This window comes from Anolis carolinensis, chromosome X (assembly GCF_035594765.1).
Source record: "Anolis carolinensis isolate JA03-04 chromosome X, rAnoCar3.1.pri, whole genome shotgun sequence".
Lineage (NCBI taxonomy): Eukaryota > Metazoa > Chordata > Lepidosauria > Squamata > Dactyloidae > Anolis > Anolis carolinensis.
In genome coordinates this window covers 1,331,968-1,350,721 of record NC_085847.1, presented here as the reverse complement: position 1 = coordinate 1,350,721, position 18,754 = coordinate 1,331,968, and the positions used below count along the sequence as shown (strand labels likewise).

At 45.4% G+C, this 18,754-nt stretch overlaps 1 protein-coding gene across 1 annotated transcript in view; it reads left to right on the top strand.

Annotated features, from left to right (window-relative positions):
- ppp1cc (protein phosphatase 1 catalytic subunit gamma) overlaps positions 1-18,754 on the top strand; it is a 32,108-nt gene that overhangs the window by 8,123 nt on the left and 5,231 nt on the right. The window contains exons 2-4 of the mRNA XM_003226874.4: positions 8,254-8,385; positions 8,591-8,821; positions 9,727-9,831. Of these exons, the coding sequence (XP_003226922.1) occupies positions 8,254-8,385; positions 8,591-8,821; positions 9,727-9,831 (468 nt within the window). The remainder of the gene's footprint in view (positions 1-8,253; positions 8,386-8,590; positions 8,822-9,726; positions 9,832-18,754) is intronic.

The window sequence follows — 18,754 nt, the reverse complement described above, 5'->3', positions numbered from 1 at the left end:
GTTGCGATTGGCCACCTTGGTTAGCATTTAATGGTCTTGCAGCTTCAAAGCCTGACTGAGGGAATCCTTTGTTGGGAGGTGTTCGCTGGCCCTGATTGTTTCCTGTCTGGAATGTTTATATACCTGGACATTCCATAGGTATATAAACCCCACTTGCCTAGTTTCCAACATACCTCACAACCTCTGAGGATGCCTCCAGGCGAAACGTCTGGAGTGGATGCTTCTGGAACATGGCCATACAGCCCCGAAAACTCACAGCAACCCAGTGATTCTGGCCATGAAAGCCTTCAACAACACATTGAGGCTACCAATAAATAACATATAGTTGCTTTAGAATACATATAACAAAGTTTCTCAATTCACCTTGAAAATTGTTACTTTGTCATATTGTGTTTAAGAGGCTTGCGTCTCTCATGCTACATGGCTATAAGCACTAGTGGATCATCAAATTATATATCCCAGGGTTCCATCAGATGAAGCCATGGCAGCTAAAGTACTATAGACAAAGTATAATTGTGTTGGGTGAAAGAGAGCTGTCAGTGATGTTATCTAGAGAATGCATTAGCGGGCTCTAGTTAACTTCTTGAATGGAAAGGTTAAATAATTTTCATTTTGTGTCGTTTCAAAATGTAATTAACTGGGATCACTTTCTATAAACCGTTGCTGCTGGACAGTTGGCATTTCAGGCTCCTTGCATATAACTTGGGAAGTGAATTTGGCAAAAATATGTATGAAGCTATTGAGCCACGGAGCAATTGCATGGCAGTGACAGGAGAAGATTTCAATGGGCTTATGCTTCATTTGTCAAGGACAGAACGCCACAAGATTCAAAGTAACAGAGTTTATTAGATTACAGAACTCAAAAATGCCCGTAAAAACACAAGGGCCAGGCAGTTTTTGCCTTTAGGAGCAAAAAGGGACAAAAGTAAATGTTCAAAAAATAAACCGGATTAAACCGGAGTTTAATCCGGGTAAAAACAAACTGCTTGCTTCAGCCTAGGTATTAACAGAACGAAAGCCAAGGAACAAAAGATACAAAGAATGCAACTAATTGGCAGCAGATTCCTCTCTGCTGCCAGCACTGTGCTTAGAGTAACTTGCGTCGCTCCCACACACACACAGTAGACAGGATCTCCAACACGAGCAATTCAGCCAAGGATTGTAGAAGTAGAGTAGACCAGTTCCGTTCCGTAAATCAAAGCCAGAAGCAGACGTTTGTAGTTTTTCCAAGTCCAAGAAGGGGGGGAAGACAAGCCGTGGTCAGTTCAGTCCGGGTTCTCAAAGCAGGAGATGGCGTCCGTCAGAAAGACGACGGAAGGTCAAGCTAATAAGAGTAAGCACAGGTTTGCACAAACAAATGCCCACACAATCCCTCCCGCCGTCTGACCCTGGATTTCAATCAACTTACGTCACAGCACAGGAAAGCACACAAGTCTTCAGGGAAGCGTCCCACACACACACGGATCCCAAGCGTTTGCCCAGATTACCTTGCCCGACGCAATTTGCAATTGCTCCCAAGCCCCATTTTATGCCAGTTACAAATCTTCATCACTGTCAGCTGTCCTCCTTAACCCGGGCGTTTCCTCATCACTTTCCTCGTCAGAGCTGGAACACCTCTGACTACGCCCAACAGCATCTCCAGCTGTGGATCCCGTCCCATCCCTCCAGCTAAGCCATGGGTCTAATCCTGAAGGTCCCCATTCATCTTCTGTCCTATCATGGCCAGTGGCCCCCAATTCCTCCCTTACCCGAGTCCAATCCATCTCATCCTCCTCTGAGCTAACCAGCCCTTCCTCCATTCTCTCCGTGAACCCTTCGAAAGACTCTTCGTCAGAGGGTGCTGCAAATATGTCTCGCAGTCTTTTTCTCTCTCGCTCCTCGAGAGTATCCGACTCTCGAGGAGTCTTACGCCCACGCCTGTCAGAAACAGAGCCACGAGGCTCAATCATAACACTATCCCCTCTCACAAAGGCCTCCTCCCCCGATGGCGGAGAAGTGGCAGTGATACCCTCCGCTATAGCACCACGACGACTAGAGGTATCAAGTTTCAACAGCGAACGATGAAAGACTGGATGGACCTTTAAACTAGACGGTAAACGCAAACGAAACGCAACAGAAGAAATCTTTTTAACGATAGGAAAGGGACCCAAATACCGAGGCGCAAACTTTCCCCCAGCCTGTTTAATATGTTTGGAAGATAACCACACCAAATCCCCTTCTTCCAACTCCTCCCCTGCCTGCCTGTGGCGGTCAGCCTGAGTCTTCTGCGTTGCCTTAGCTTCCAGCAGTAAGCGACGGGCAACATCATGCAATGCAGCCATTTCCGTAGAGCGGTACACAGGGTCCGAAGAGACCACATTGGTCGACGGCGCCACACCTCCCCGTGGGTGAAAACCATAAGTTAGCTCAAACGGCGTATGCTGACTAGATGTGTGCACCGCATTGTTGTAAGCAAATTCCGCCACCGGTAGCCACTTCACCCAAGCCGTGGGTTGATCTAAACAAAAACAACGCAGATATTGCTCTAAGAGCCCATTAACCCGTTCCGACTGTCCATCCGTTTGCGGATGAAAGGCTGAAGAAACGTTTAACTTAGTCCCCAAGCACTCATGGAAATGTTTCCAAAAGCGTGACACAAATTGCGGAGCCCTATCTGAAATAATCACCTCGGGTGCTCCGTGCAAACGATAGATGTGCTTAGTAAATAGTAAGGCCAACGTAGGGGCCGCCGGAATGGTTGAACAAGGAATAAAATGAGCCAGTTTACTAAATAAATCCACCACCACCCAAATACAAGTATAACCCCCAGACTTAGGCAAATCTGAAATGAAATCCATGGAAATGATTTGCCATGGCCTGTCCGGAACAGGTAAAGACGACAACAACCCTCTAGGGCGCCCAACAGGCGTCTTACTCTGCTGGCAAACGGCGCAGCTGTCACAAAAGCGCAGAATGTCTTGCCGCATCTTTGGCCACCAATAGCTCCTGGTAATGAGCTGCACGGTCTTGAATCTGCCAAAGTGCCCAGCCATGGGTTCGTCATGGTGGGCTCTAATCACCTCCAACCTGAGGGCCCCCACTGGTACGTAGACCTGCCCCCTGCGTACCAATACTCCGTCTTGATCTTGTAGATGCGGCAGTATGGTACGATTACCTGCTGAGAGCAGCATCAGTTGCTCCTGTGTCCACACATCATCCCTCTGAGCCTCAAGGATCTGGTCATGTAACCCGAGCTCATTATCTACAACACACAGAGAGGCAGTAGGCAAGATGGTCTGACATACAACCTGCTCATTGGTCTTAAACTCCGGCTTGCGGGATAAAGCATCGGCCCGCAAGTTTGCCTTCCCCTCTACGAACTGCACCTTGAAGTTAAACCTGGAGAAAAACAAAGCCCATCGGATTTGACGCTGGTTTAACTTCTTTGCTGTTTGCAAGTGCTCTAAATTCTTGTGATCAGATCTGACCACGATCTGGTGCCGTGCCCCTTCAAGCCAGTGCCGCCACACCTCAAACGCCACCTTAATCGCCAACAACTCCTTCTCCCATATGGTATAGTTCTGCTCGAAGGGTGTTAGTTGCCGCGAGTAAAATCCACAGGGACGCAAGGTCCCTGAGGAATCTTTCTGAGACAATACAGCCCCCAACGCGTAGCTAGAAGCGTCCGCTTCTACCACGAACGGTTTGTCAACATCAGGATGGGTTAGTATGTTGTCTGATTGAAAACTAGACTTAAGTTGTAGAAATGCCTCGTGAGCTTCCCGCCCCCACACAAATGGCTGTTTCTTGCGCAGAAGCTGCGTCAAAGGTACCGTGAGCTTTGCAAAATTCGGAATAAACTCCCGGTAGTAATTAGCAAAACCTAAGAACCTTTGTACATCCTTCTTAGTTTTCAGCTCCTGCCATGAGTTGACGGCGTCAACCTTATGTGGGTCCATTTTAAGTTCCCTACCTGACACTACATGACCTAGGAACTCCACTTCAGGCACATGAAAGACGCATTTGGAAGCCTTGGCGAAAAGCCCATTAGCCCGCAGTCGGTGCAGAACCTGCTTGACATGTTGACGATGTTCTTTCTCGTCCTTAGAAAAAATCAAGATATCATCCAAATAAATCACTAAAAATTGGTCAATTAGGTCCCTGAACACATCGTTCATGAACCTCTGGAAGACCGCAGGAGCATTACAAAGCCCAAAAGGCATGACTCGGAACTCGTGGCATCCGAAACACGTGTTAAATGCCGTCTTCCATTCATCCCCTTCCCGTATACGGATTAAGTTATAGGCCCCCCGCAGGTCAAGCTTGGTAAAGACCTTAGCCCCTTGCACCCTTGATAACAGTTCCGAGATTAAAGGGAGCGGGTACCTATCCCGAATGGTGTATTTGTTTAGGATCCGATAGTCGCAGACCAGCCTAAGTTCCCCAGTCTTTTTGGCTACAAAGAATACTGGTGCCGCAGTTGGAGAACTAGATGGGCGAATAAACCCCTTGGCTAAATTGTCATCTAAAAACTCCCGCAAAGCTTGCCTTTCCGGTACAGTCAAGGCATACAGCCTCCCTGCTGGCAGTTTCGCACCTTCTGCCAACTTGATGGCGCAATCATATGGCCTGTGCGGTGGTAATTTGTCCGCTTCTCTTTTACAAAATACATCAGAGAACTCCCCATACTCATCAGGCACTCCCTCCATATCAGCATGAGTAACGTTTAGAGTGCAACAATCCTGCCTCTTTAAGATCACTTTACGTGTTGCCCAATCCACTTGTGGGTTTACTACAGCTAGCCAATCCATCCCCAGGATCACATCATATCTAGGCAAGCTCGTAATATCCCACACAAACGTTCCCGTTACTCCCTGCACCTCCCACGTTACTGCTGAGGTTTCCTGGTTAACCACCCCAGTCTCCAGCAGTCTCCCATCTGCTCCCTCCACCCACACGTCGCATGCCTTGCGCACTCTAGGAATGCCATGCTTCTTAGCAAACTCAATATCTACATAGGAGACCGTAGCTCCTGAGTCCAGCAGTGCCAGAGTAGAAACAAGTTCCCTTCCCCCAACAGATAATGTAATGGGTACGAAAACATGCTTCCTCCCCTCAGTTGACTGCTTGAGGAGCCCTAGTGCGTTGGACTCACGTCGCACTAGGGCTGGCCTTTTCCCGAAAGCTGGGAAGGTTTCACATTACAATTTTTGGCAAAATGCCCAGCATTCCCACAGTACAAACACAAGCCCAGCTGCCTCCTACGGCTCTTTTCCTCTGTAGACAGTTTTTTAAAGACCCCAAGCTCCATGGGCTCTTCCCCCATCACCACAGGTGCCCTGGTTACATGCATAGGTGGCGCACACATTGCTTTTGAGTGTTTACGAGCCTCGAACCTTGCGTCTAAACGCAACACCTTAGCTACTAAGGCGTCCCAGCTTTCAGCCGGCTCCAAGCGTGCTAATTCATCCTGGAGCATATCACTTAACCCGGCAGTAAATAAAAGCATGAATGCATTTTCCCCCCAATCCAGCTGGTGGCGATACAGGTTAAACTTATTTAAGTAATCCAAAACAGTCCCCTTTCCCTGTTTCAACCGATACAGAGCCCACCCAGCGTTCTCTGTGCGGAGAGGATCCCCAAAAGTATCAGTTAACAACCTTTTGAAATTATTCAAATTGTCCTTGACTGGGTCATTTCCCAAAATTAAATTAGTGGCCCATTGTCCTGCGGGACCGGTCAACAAACTCAAAATAAAAGCCACCTTGCTAGTGTCAGTAGGAAAAGCATGAGCACTGAGCTGAGAAAAATAAAGCTCCACTTGTGCCAAAAAGGTTGGCAACTTGCACCTGGTTCCGTCAAAGCGTTCAGGAGTCAAAACATGTCCTTTCACAGCAAAAGCTGTTTGGCTTAAGGCCGTTTGCAATTGGTCTACTTTGGCTCTTAACTCATCCATCGTCTTCCTGACGGGTTTATTGCTGCAATAAACTTTTTAATGGCGTCGGGCAATCTGTCAAGGACAGAACGCCACAAGATTCAAAGTAACAGAGTTTATTAGATTACAGAACTCAAAAATGCCCGTAAAAACACAAGGGCCAGGCAGTTTTTGCCTTTAGGAGCAAAAAGGGACAAAAGTAAATGTTCAAAAAATAAACCGGATTAAACCGGAGTTTAATCCGGGTAAAAACAAACTGCTTGCTTCAGCCTAGGTATTAACAGAACGAAAGCCAAGGAACAAAAGATACAAAGAATGCAACTAATTGGCAGCAGATTCCTCTCTGCTGCCAGCACTGTGCTTAGAGTAACTTGCGTCGCTCCCACACACACACAGTAGACAGGATCTCCAACACGAGCAATTCAGCCAAGGATTGTAGAAGTAGAGTAGACCAGTTCCGTTCCGTAAATCAAAGCCAGAAGCAGACGTTTGTAGTTTTTCCAAGTCCAAGAAGGGGGGGAAGACAAGCCGTGGTCAGTTCAGTCCGGGTTCTCAAAGCAGGAGATGGCGTCCGTCAGAAAGACGACGGAAGGTCAAGCTAATAAGAGTAAGCACAGGTTTGCACAAACAAATGCCCACACAATCCCTCCCGCCGTCTGACCCTGGATTTCAATCAACTTACGTCACAGCACAGGAAAGCACACAAGTCTTCAGGGAAGCGTCCCACACACACACGGATCCCAAGCGTTTGCCCAGATTACCTTGCCCGACGCAATTTGCAATTGCTCCCAAGCCCCATTTTATGCCAGTTACAAATCTTCATCACTGTCAGCTGTCCTCCTTAACCCGGGCGTTTCCTCATCACTTTCCTCGTCAGAGCTGGAACACCTCTGACTACGCCCAACAGCATCTCCAGCTGTGGATCCCGTCCCATCCCTCCAGCTAAGCCATGGGTCTAATCCTGAAGGTCCCCATTCATCTTCTGTCCTATCATGGCCAGTGGCCCCCAATTCCTCCCTTACCCGAGTCCAATCCATCTCATCCTCCTCTGAGCTAACCAGCCCTTCCTCCATTCTCTCCGTGAACCCTTCGAAAGACTCTTCGTCAGAGGGTGCTGCAAATATGTCTCGCAGTCTTTTTCTCTCTCGCTCCTCGAGAGTATCCGACTCTCGAGGAGTCTTACGCCCACGCCTGTCAGAAACAGAGCCACGAGGCTCAATCATAACATCATTGCTTGCACTAAGTGTTTTAATTGAGCCCTCAGTATCTAGTGGTCATGGCACTGACAAATGCTAGCAGGACTGACAGGGAAGAATAATTGAAACGTGTATTGCTCAGGTCACAACCTTTCCCTTGCCGTTAATCTGCTGGTAATTGCAACACATTTTTAATTCAGAGTAAATCTTCTTAAAAATATGACCTTTGAACTCTTCAAAACTGCCAACACAGGTAATTTCAAGTGCTTGTTTGGCTTTCTGCATGACACCAGGCCACAAGTACCAGTAGTACTTTCAATAACATAACAGAGGTTGCCACAAAAAGTGGCATGACAGAATTAGTTGGGAAGGTACTCCAAGGCCATTTTGTCTGCAGGATTGACAGAGCTTCAGGTGGCTCTTCTTGGGTATTATGAATGTTATAGCTTAGTTTTATTTGAAAACTGTGAGGCTTTAAGAGCTCCTATGGTTTCAAAAATGTGAAGTTTCCACTCTTCCCTTTGTAAGTGAAAGCACTTTAGACATATTTAGAGAGCACTTTTGTTGGCACCTAGAAATTCTGTACATTGTGATCATTTGCAGTTTCTCACTGCAATAGTTATATCCAAGTTAAGCTTAGAATAGACCCATCATTGCTGTTAATATATATAAATCTACCAGTCTGAGAATGTCTGTGCGTCTCAATCTTGCCAACCTATCAGGAAGAACAATGCCTTAAATCCCTGGTTAATCCGTGTGGCTATTTCGAGTCCAATTTGCCTGGTTTTTTTGGGGAGGGTGGAATTGGAATAAGCCCTTGGGTTAGACCAGCTTCAACTGAGTTGGTATAGGAGAGTTCAAGATTATAATTCCTGATTCTAAGTGTGATGTGTCATGCCAGTATAAAATGCAGTGGGCCAGAGAATAAATTCTAACACTGCATTTTAGGAGCAGTCTATAATTCTGAAGAGTAATGCTTCTGTTGCAAGCTTTCTCTGCAAGGGTTCAGGAAAAAAAAAGGAAAGGCCCCAGAGCTGGCTCCCTTGGAGAATCATAAATATTGGACTCTTATGTATTTAATTAATTGTTTTTGGAATGTGTTGACTCACTCGCTACATGCAATTGTTCTTTTCCCTTTTATAGTGAGAGGATCGAAACCTGGCAAAAATGTCCAGCTTCAAGAAAACGAAATCAGAGGGTTGTGCTTGAAATCTCGGGAGATCTTTCTCAGTCAGCCCATTCTTTTGGAACTTGAAGCACCACTGAAAATATGTGGTAAGCATTGGGTTTAGCTGCTTCTAACCCTTTTAAGAAACTGACACGGTAAAAAGTCATAGATGGTAATGTCTTGAGCACACTGAGAGTGTCTTTCTCTTGGTCTCTAGAGCAGGTATATTAGCATTCATTGAATCTTATTCTAGCTTTGCTTTAGTAAGCAAAACTGTCGGATTGTGTAAAAGCTTTTGTTTATTTGTTTAAGGTGACATCCATGGACAATACTATGACTTACTTCGACTCTTTGAATATGGAGGATTTCCACCAGAAAGCAATTACCTGTTCCTTGGTGATTATGTCGATAGAGGGAAGCAGTCCTTGGAAACGATTTGCCTCTTACTGGCCTACAAGATAAAATATCCTGAGAATTTTTTCCTCCTTAGAGGGAACCATGAATGTGCTAGCATTAATAGAATTTATGGCTTTTATGATGAATGTAAGTATTTCTGGGATGATTTTGGGGTCCTGGGGAAAGGTTATTATTAACAATGCATTTTACTACCTTTGGAGTGAGCTGTGTATTAATGACAGTTTGTTAAGACTTCTTGGCTAATTTCAGCAGGTGAAATGTAGCCTCATTGTTCCTCCCAGATTGTTTAGAAAGTTGCAGAGGCAAAATTCAGCCTTTTGACCACTGCCTTAGACCAAAAGATAGTCCTCATTTGACCGCTCCATGCAATCTCTACTTAAACATTATGTTAAAAGTAACTGCTCACTTCCAGCACTGAAAACCTTCAATTTTTGTTTGCAATTGCAAAGCCAACCCCATGCCATTGCATGTTGTATTTTATCTCTGCTTCATTTTGTTGCACATGCCAAAACTGACTGCTGATAACTCCGTTTCAAACTGTTTCAGGATTTATAAATCAAATCAATTTTGGTTTGGAAGAACTAGTCAAATAGTCTACTTTTCATTTGTTTCAGTCACTTGCGCATCTTGGGCAAAGAATGGCCAGCCAGGGGGCCCCTGGGAAGCTTCTAAAGAGACATGCCCAACTATTAAAAAATTCTAATTGATACAGATCTGTCTTAAGAGGAGGCTACTGTCTACTTAGATTTTCAGACTCCATCTCCAGATGTAGTATGGATGATGCCATATTCCTAGAGAGAGGTACTTCGGCACATGAGTCTGAGCATGCTTTACTTGTCTTGGGTCTTGATTAAAGTTATAACTGATCAAGGTATATTTACTGAAATAAATTTAGACCAAACCCAGAACCAGCAGAGTATTTTAGCAGCTTGGTTTAGCAGTTCCCCTCTTTCCTTATGTCCCTGTAATGCTCTTGTCTTTTGTCAGTCTTTGGATTTTAAGTGAGTTCATATCCTGAAATTACCCCTTAGGTAAAAGAAGATACAACATCAAGCTGTGGAAAACTTTTACAGACTGCTTTAATTGCTTACCAATTGCAGCCATTGTGGATGAGAAAATATTTTGCTGCCATGGAGGTAAGTGGGGAAATTATTTCTGAAGCCTCCCCACCCCCAGCTGGTGCATACTGTGCCGCTGAACACGTTGAGTAAACACCCTGAGCTTTCTCCATAATGCAGGAGGATTTATTTAATTGACGAGGCTCTACAGCCCGAGTTCAGCACATGGTTCTCAACCTGTGGGTCCCCAGATGTTTTGGCCTTCAACTCCCAGAAATCCTAACAGCTGACAACTGGCTGGGATTTCTGGGAGTTGTAGACCAAAACACTCGAGGACCCACAGGTTGAGAACCACTGCTCTAGAGAACAGCTAGAGTTTATAACGAAGGGGTTGTTCAGTTTTGCTGTGTAGCAAGAGCTTGGGTCTTAGAAATTCTTTTTTAGGCATTTGGCTTAAAATGCTTTCATTTGTACCCATCCTTTTGCAGCAGAACTATGTGTAATATTTACGATGTCAAAACAGGGCCCATGTAGAAGTCCTTCTTGAGTTATAGTTTTTTCAGTTACAGGGAATACATTTCAAGAGCTACAAAACCAGCCATGCAGGAAGTAGCCTTCCTGGCATTGGGTGATTTTGCCATCACAGTGTGGTGGCTAAATTTAGGGTCACAGTGTCCCAGTCAGACATGTGGACTCTCCATGTTCATGCAACTTGCTCACTAAAAGACAAGGAAGAACATATGGGCGGAAGCAGCCAGCCTTCTGGAAATCTTCCTTATGTGACTTCATTGCTGGCACTGGGGAGGGTCTGAGCAAGGCGTCCATCTCTCTGATGGATACAAAGATAAGTGCCGCAACACATAGATTACTTCCCCTATCTGGCAGTGGTGACAAAGCTGTTAGTGAGTGGGATGCATTTTATGTATTTTAGGAGCTGCAGAGTAAATGCTGGCCTTGCCTGAAGCCAAGTGCCTCATTTAGTGCCTGCCTGGACTTTCCCCCCTGAAATACAAAGCTATAAACGCCGGCTGTATTTATATCACTTACAAGTAATTACAGGTTATCCAGACAGTTTCCAGGGCTGCGCTGTGTAAATACTTGCGTTGCATGCTAACCTAGCATCTCCTGAGCCATCTTTAATTTCAACATTCAGCCCTCTCATTCCTAAACTGTAATCTAAGCAACGGTGGTATGTTTAGAGTCCAAAACATCAGTCTTCCATTGCTAAAGGCATCGAATGGGAGGGCTACAGTGGAACAGATGTGTGAAGCAAATATTACATACAGCCTCACAGAAAGGACAGGTCACCTCTCGTTAATCTGAGGCAGCTGCTTTAAACCCGGCCAGAGATCCTCTTTTTGAGGAGCTTAGATTGTCTTTGTGATTGATTCTGTGTGATGGTGGCATGCGTTGGGAGTGGCTTGGGGGAGGATTATGCTCGTACCCTTCGCAGTGTTTTCTTGCAGGCGCTGTCCTGCAAAAGTAACTTCATCTCCCTGCCAGCCATTATGTTGTTACTTGCAAGGTCAAGAATAAAGGGGCACTTGGCTTTGGTTTACAGAATCCAGAGATGTGTAGTTTGGGGGGAGGAACTTCGACTTGCCTGCTGGAGAGCTGTAGTGAATTCTAAGTAAACTTTATAAGTTTTTGTGGGATGGACCATGGTGGGGGTATCAGGCTGCAACAATGATGGCGTGTGGATGTGCTCCAGACTTCATTAATTCATGTTCTTATTCGTTTTTCTATCCTGACACGTGTTGTTTGTGGCAGGTGTGATAAGCAATCCGTGGATTATCTTGGCTGTCCTTTTCTACCCTTTTCCCCTTCCTAAGAGGGTCAAACCAGCACTGTGTCCTGGGGGCCAGATGTGGCTGCCTCACTTGTTGGTTTGTAATGAATCCATTTGTCTCTGCCGCTCCTCACAGGTCCTGTTTTCAGTGATTTAGGTGCCACAACTCCGAAAATTCTGCATCTTTCCTTTAGGTGTATTAATATATGTGTGTGCACATTCTGTTCTATATTTGCTTACCAGAACTACTCATACTTGCTTTCTCAGAGGATGAGTGCTTTTCCTTTCCACATCGGAACAAGTTTAACGCTTTCCGGAATGGACCGTCCCTTTAGTCTCATCCGAGACACTTCCTGTCAACCCCAGTGGCATCCACTTGAACCAGCTCTTGCATTTCTTTGTGTCTGCCATTTACACAATGTTTTTCAAACAACCTTCTGAGCTCTCCCAGGAGATTTTACTAGCTTGAATGTGCCCCCCTTCTCCTTTTAACTTGCGTTTAATGAATCCCCTGACTTCTTCACAGGCTTTGCATCTTGAAATTAAATGTGTGAATGTTGAACTGTCTGGGCAGTTTTCCATTCATATGGAAACTTGTTAGCACAGTAGTCCCTGTTTGCCAAGTAGTTTGACAGTGCTGACATTTTGCATCAGATTCTGCACACTGCTCAGCATGCTATTTGGAGGTGCTGTTCCTTTTGTTATTAGCTCCTTGCCTCATAGTTTCAGGGTAGTAAGTCACATCTGTAAATGTCTTTGTTGCAACTGCTATAAAACCAGACTTCAAGATACTCAGTTTCTCTGAACTCAAGAAATAAAATAAAATCTTGTCACAAAAATGCTAAATCTGTACTGTAATGAACTAACCGTTCTCTTACATTCACACTGTTACCTAAAAATCAAACACAAAAAGTAGGAAAACCTGTACTTGTCTTTCAGTCTATGATACCGACAGCTGGTGTGTTGAGGATGAGTGCTAGCAATAGGTTAGTCTGTGTATAAAAAAAATTAAACCCTAAGTTTTTTAAAAATGACATTTTTGAAAATAGAAATAGAATGGCATGGTTATTAAATGGTATAGCCTTTGGATGCCAGTTCCAAGATCTTGTGTGCCCATATGATTCCCTGGTGCCTTCTATAGCTGCCGTCCAATGTTTCCATAGGAGACCAACCTATCTTTGTAAAGCAACTGGGTGGCATATACATATGTATGATCTAGGCAAGGATAGCCACCTACTAGAAGTGGTGCAGCAGGAAACATGAAATAACTCTGCAATGATTCAGATACAGCATTATAAACTATGGCCTAAATAACAGCTGTGAGTCTCAACTGGAGGAGGCCCATAGAACCTGCAGATCTTGGATAAATGTTGCTGTACCAATTTCCCATTGTTTCAGTGGCTCTGCTCTGGGACTGACAACTGGATTTAGGGATCAGTTCTCTTACGTCTATGCTAGTGATTCCCACCCCCTTTCAAATGTATTGATGCAGTGCCTGAGGCTTGGTACATGTCATGAGTATGTCATGTGCTATCCTTTCCTAAACAAAACCAAAGAAAACATCTCTGTAAAAACATTTGCCGAGAGCCTACGTCAGAGCTGTCACTTCAGTCTCAGGGCTTGGCTATATGAGCCTTTGTGTCCTGCTTGACAGTGCTACAGACAGTGCTGCCGGGCTTTTTAGGTGGGCTTCGGATGCACTTCTGACGGTTGTAGCAATGTACCATGAGAAGGAAACATGTACACTGCCATGGGTCTAACCTGTGACATTGCAACTAACAGCATGACACCATTATAAACTGTTCTGAGTTGCAAAATGTAGTTATCCATCCAGTGTGCAACCAGCTCTTCGGTCCCATCTCAACGTTCCAAATTCAACCCCTGCCAACAGATCTTGATAGTCTTGAGTCCTTCTCTAAACTTTTTCCCATATTCCTGCCTGATAATTGAATGTTTGAGTGTAATTCATCAGGTGGCAATTAATCGCTCTCTAACTCTTGTCTTAGCAAAGAACAGGCAGTACCTAAAATAATTGACATTTTCATTGGAACATTGGGAAGCATAAAGAGCAGTGTTTGTCTCGGGTTTTTCCATTGACACTACAAATGCCCAGGTTTTAAGAAACAAACAACTTTGAATGACTGTTTGTTAGGACACCAGTCTTCCATTTGCTAGCAGATGCACTCAACGCTATTATCTTCAATGATTGCCCGCATTTTAAACCTAAACCAATCTACGTCTCTTCCTACTCTTGACCTGAACATTTCAATGTAAGATGTTTCAGGAACAACTGTTCAGCATTTCTTTTACAAAATGCCAGGCACTTGAGAACTACCTCTGCATTTGCAGAGTGGATCTGATCTGCGTCATAGGCCTCTTCAGCAACATGAGTTACCAGTAGCTGTCCATTTGCTTCTTCCTACATGCATTCTTCACCTCAGTTCAGTCCAGGTCATAATTTCGAGACAAAGGCTAACTAAGTGCTGGTTCTTTTGAGGTCTATGGGTAAGCACTCTTATTCTTCGAGAACATAAAAGCTTCTGGTATATATAATGTAGCCTCTTTGGTTGGAATGTTTTGGTTCTTCTTAGTCGTCTTTGTGAATCACACAAATTAATTACTCTGCATCTGCGCAGAATCTTCCTAGATCTTTATTGAAAGTTATTTGGTCCCCCTCCCACTCTCCCTGCCATTATAAATAGGCGAGTCTCGCCGAATCCCCACTTCCATTTCACCCATCGCCGTAGCAGCACATATTAGAGCTTCTTTGCCTTTCATCCTTGATCTTCAAACTAGTTAGTCTTCATACTCTATCTGATTCTCAAATACCTTGACCTTGGACTATCTTTGACCATTCTGATTTTCTGATACCTTGACCTTGGACTGTGTTTGGGGTGTTCTCTCTGGCTCCCCTTGTCTACAGCTTCTCTTCAGCATCATGGCATCCACTTCATTTTTCAAGAAATGCTTGGAGTGTGGAGGAAGGATCCCCGATAAGGATGGCCATTCGAAATGCCTTCTTTGTCTGGGTGAGTCGCACATTGTACAGACATGCCGGCACTGCAAAGAATTTACACCTCAGACGCGGAGAAATCGAGAGGCTCACCTCAAGGTTCTTCTATATGAGCAAGCCTTGAGTGCACCTGGATCTTCAACCATGGGGCTGACCAGATTGTCTGCTCCATCATCCATCTCAGAGTCAACGGCTTTGCCCTGGACTTCCTCAGTACCATTGGAATTCACAGCTAGTCCAAAGGCTTCACCTGTGTTGACACCAATATCCTCAACATTCTCTTCACCACTGCCTTCAACATCTTCAGCTTGTCTAGCGATAAAACAGTCGCTCCAGGAGTCATCCTCCTCACAGGTGAAGAGAGCTTACCAACAAGAGGCGGGATCGCCCTTCAGCAAACCACTGACGCCAGGTTGCTCCATTGAATTTGAAGATGGATCCAAGAAGAAATATGAAAAGAGAGATCAAGTGGATGAATCTCCCACTTTCCCTCCTCCTCTGATGCCTACTGACCATCCCGGCATCACGGTTGTAGTCGGCTCACCTCAGGAGTCTACTTTGACTATGCCATCGGCACAAGAATTTGAATCCCTGGTAGTTGAGCATTCTCCTAGATCTGAGGCTTCTTCTGAGGGTGAGATTCAGGATTCTCCTCTTACGAAAGGACAGGCTTGCCTTGAAACGCAGCCCCCTCCGGACCCCGCTACCATTTCTGTTGTAGCTGAATTTGATGGCTCCAGACCAACCCAGCCACTTCTGCAGTCTCCGAGTCATTCGGTGCCAAGAGGTCGCTCCCCACATCGACACTCCGCACGACATGGACACTATCAGTCCTACTCAACTTGCTCCTGCTCATTTGGTTCTTGGCGGCCCCGTTCATACAAGCCACACCGTAGAGATCGTCACTGCCACAGTGCATCCTATGGCTATTCCCGCAACAGGCGTGTTATTGAAGAGTACCGTAATTCCTGTCAGCACTTCCCAGGGTGCAACTGTTCCTCCCTTGTCCAAGGATATCAAATCCCTTCACGTTGGTATCTAAGATCTCCGACTTCAACTATGGCTGCTTCCTCTGTCGACGTTGCCTCTAATCTTGACCCTTCTCGACCAGACATGGTCACAGGTGGCCCCTGTGCCCCATTAGAACCACAGGCCGCTACTCTTCCCTCTCACTCCTCCAGAGGTTGGAGCCAGTTACTCCTATCAAGACATGGGCATTGTGATGACAACACCTTTTTATCTGACTCATCTTTGGACTCAAGGCCTGGTTTCTCTCCCATTCCACTCGTAGCTGATCCCGAGCCACCTTCATTAACTGATGACTTCAGACCATTCATGGATCAGATGTTCCGCTTGGCCGGAGCTCTGGGCCTCCAAATACAGCAACCTAACTTTGCCATCTATGACTCTATCTTTAAAGACATCCAACTTCAGGCTCCTTCACCTACTGTTCTTCCCTTCCTCCCTTACCTTTTTCAGATGCTTAGAGCCTCCTGGTCCACCCCGGCATCGATACCTGCAACATCACGCAAGTTGGACGACTTGTACAGGGTTGACCATTCTTCCCTTGATTGGCTTACTCAACATCCTGTGCCAAATTCTTTCATCGTGGACGCTGCACAGTCTAAAACTTCACGTGAGATTCACTCCACTCCAGTTGATAAGGAAGGGAGGAAGCTTGATACCATGGGGCGCAAAGTCTATGCCTCAGGATGTCTGTTGGCCAAGATCTCAAACTATGGAGTTTCTATGGGTGCTTACCAAAGGTACCTCTGGGATAAGATAGTCCCATACTTTGCACGTCTCCCAGAAGAGGAGCAACGGATGGTGTCAGTTATCTACCAGGAGGCCTGCATGTTGTCTGGCCATCAAATCCAGCTTTCTGAGCATGTTGCCGACTGCTCTGGGAAGCTCATAGCGCACGCAGTCACTATGCGTCGAAACGCTTGGCTCCATTCCTTGGGCCTAACATCTTCTGCCATAGCGGTCATTGAGGATCTCCCATTTGACGAGATGGGCCTTTTCCACCCTGAAACAAATGCTCACTTGGAGCACACAAATAAGGTGAAAACCACTGCAAGAAATTATGGCTTTTCACCCTCTTTCTAGGCCACAACGTCTGGACACCAAGGTTCCAGTTTTACACCTCTGGACCTCCTTCAGCTATGTCAAAGCCTCAAACGCAATTCCAGCCCCCAACTGCTATGACGTCTTTTGCTTCTACTCGACGCAGATAGCTGCTTTGCAATGTCAGCTTTGATGGTGTCAAGCACTATACTGTCTTTGCTACTGCCACTGTGCCAATGTCTTCTTTTCAGGACAGGGTATCGCCTTTTCTCCTGCATAGACTCCTGGCTTCTAATAGGACATTATTGAGATTAGCTGCTTCGCAGTGGAATGTCACTTTAACTCTCCCTCGCATTCTAGACCTCATCATCAGCCTCAACAAATCTCATCTGCTCCTTACTCAGCAAATTCAGTTTATCAGAGCTGTCAAGAACTCAATCCGGCAAGCGGCCTTCCTTCTACGAGGCTTGGTTCCGAACACTGCAGAGTTCTGCTCTTCGCTGCATAGGTCTCAGAAGGTTGCAAGCTCAAGATGCACATGGTGTCTACTACATCGGTATCCCTTTCCTTTCTCTTCTGTTATGCAGCCTTCCTTGTAGCCATCACATCTGCTAGGCGAGAGTGACCTGTGTACTCTGCGAATTGACCAACCATATTTGCATTTCCATTGTGATCCTTCGACCTGTCGTCTCCTTTCTTCCCAAGGTTTCTCTTCTTTTCATCTTAACAAGGACATAATGCTTTTTCCTTCATTCTATGGTCACCGGACTTGGACTCATGGGAAATCTACTTTTCCTGTGCTATTCATCTAAAAAGTTGGCCTTAACTTCTACCATCAGACTGGCTTATGACTTGGCTGACAAACAGCCCTGCAGAACATTCAGAGCCATGCCACAAGGACTGTGGCTTTATTGGTGGCCTTCTTCAGAGGTGCAAAGATGCTTGTAAAGTGGCCACACGATCTATGCCTCTACCTTGTATTTTCCATTATAGATGGAACTCAGTGTCTCAAAGGGATACTGAGTTTGGGAGGGCAATACTGTTTTAATGTGGCATGCCTCCTGCCACCTTTGGTTAGTAGCTTGCTAGCCTCCTGTTTGTGTAATTCACAGAGGCCATGAAGTGGTCATCTGTGAAATCACACGACCATGCCCATCCTCCCTTCTGGCATCATGCCATTCCTAGTGTCCTTTGGCTGCTGCTTAGATAGCCATGGAACTGGGGACTTGGTGAGACCCACCTATTCATACTGGTGGGAGGGTGGGCAAGGTGAATGCCAAGATGTCTTGATAAAGATCTAGAGGGTTCCGAGTGTGCTCTGCTTTTATGTGATTTCACAGATCACCACTCGAAGAACTACCGTTACAGGTAAGCAATCTGTCCTTCTCTGTGGTGGTGCAGATGTGAGAAGTAGATACATATTCTTCTATATTGCTATTCCAAGCATTCTGTGTGATGTTTTTCTTCCTTTTCTGTTTATATTTGTGATAACATCAGACTTTTTTTGACTGAGACACTTAAAACTGAGATGAAGTCAAGAGGAGTGATGTAGGGTAACTTGTCAAAACGGTAACTTGTGTTTCCCATTACAGATTGGGACCTTGAGTTGAGAAATACAAGTGATACAATTTCTGCTTGTCACCCTGCATCACTCCTCTTGATTCCATTCCAGTTTCTATGTGTCCCAGTCAGAGTAGTTCTTTCTTTGATGTAATTACAGTGCTGATGTACTCATACAGGTCTCCGTGAGCATGTGTTTTTGTTCTTTGTCAAGGTGGGTTTGTGCTTGATTTGTGTCCATTGTCTCCCCTTCCCCTCCGGCAAAGCATAGCTGTATCCTCCTTGGCTTTAGTGGTGTGATAATGAGATTTTCCTGCTACACTGTCCTAAGATATAATTGCAAGACTCTTGTGTCCTGTTCTCTGAGTGCACCGTGCACACACGTACTTTGTGACTGGCTTTTGTTTATACTACTTTGGTAACCTTGAATGTGAGTGACTTTGTTTCTCTCTAGTTGTTGTGGCACAAAAAATGCATTGAGATGCGCAAACTTCACCAATGGCTGTCTTTTGGTAGTAGCAACTTGCAGTCTTTAGTTCTAAGTAATACAAGGAATGTGCGTGTCTCCCAGG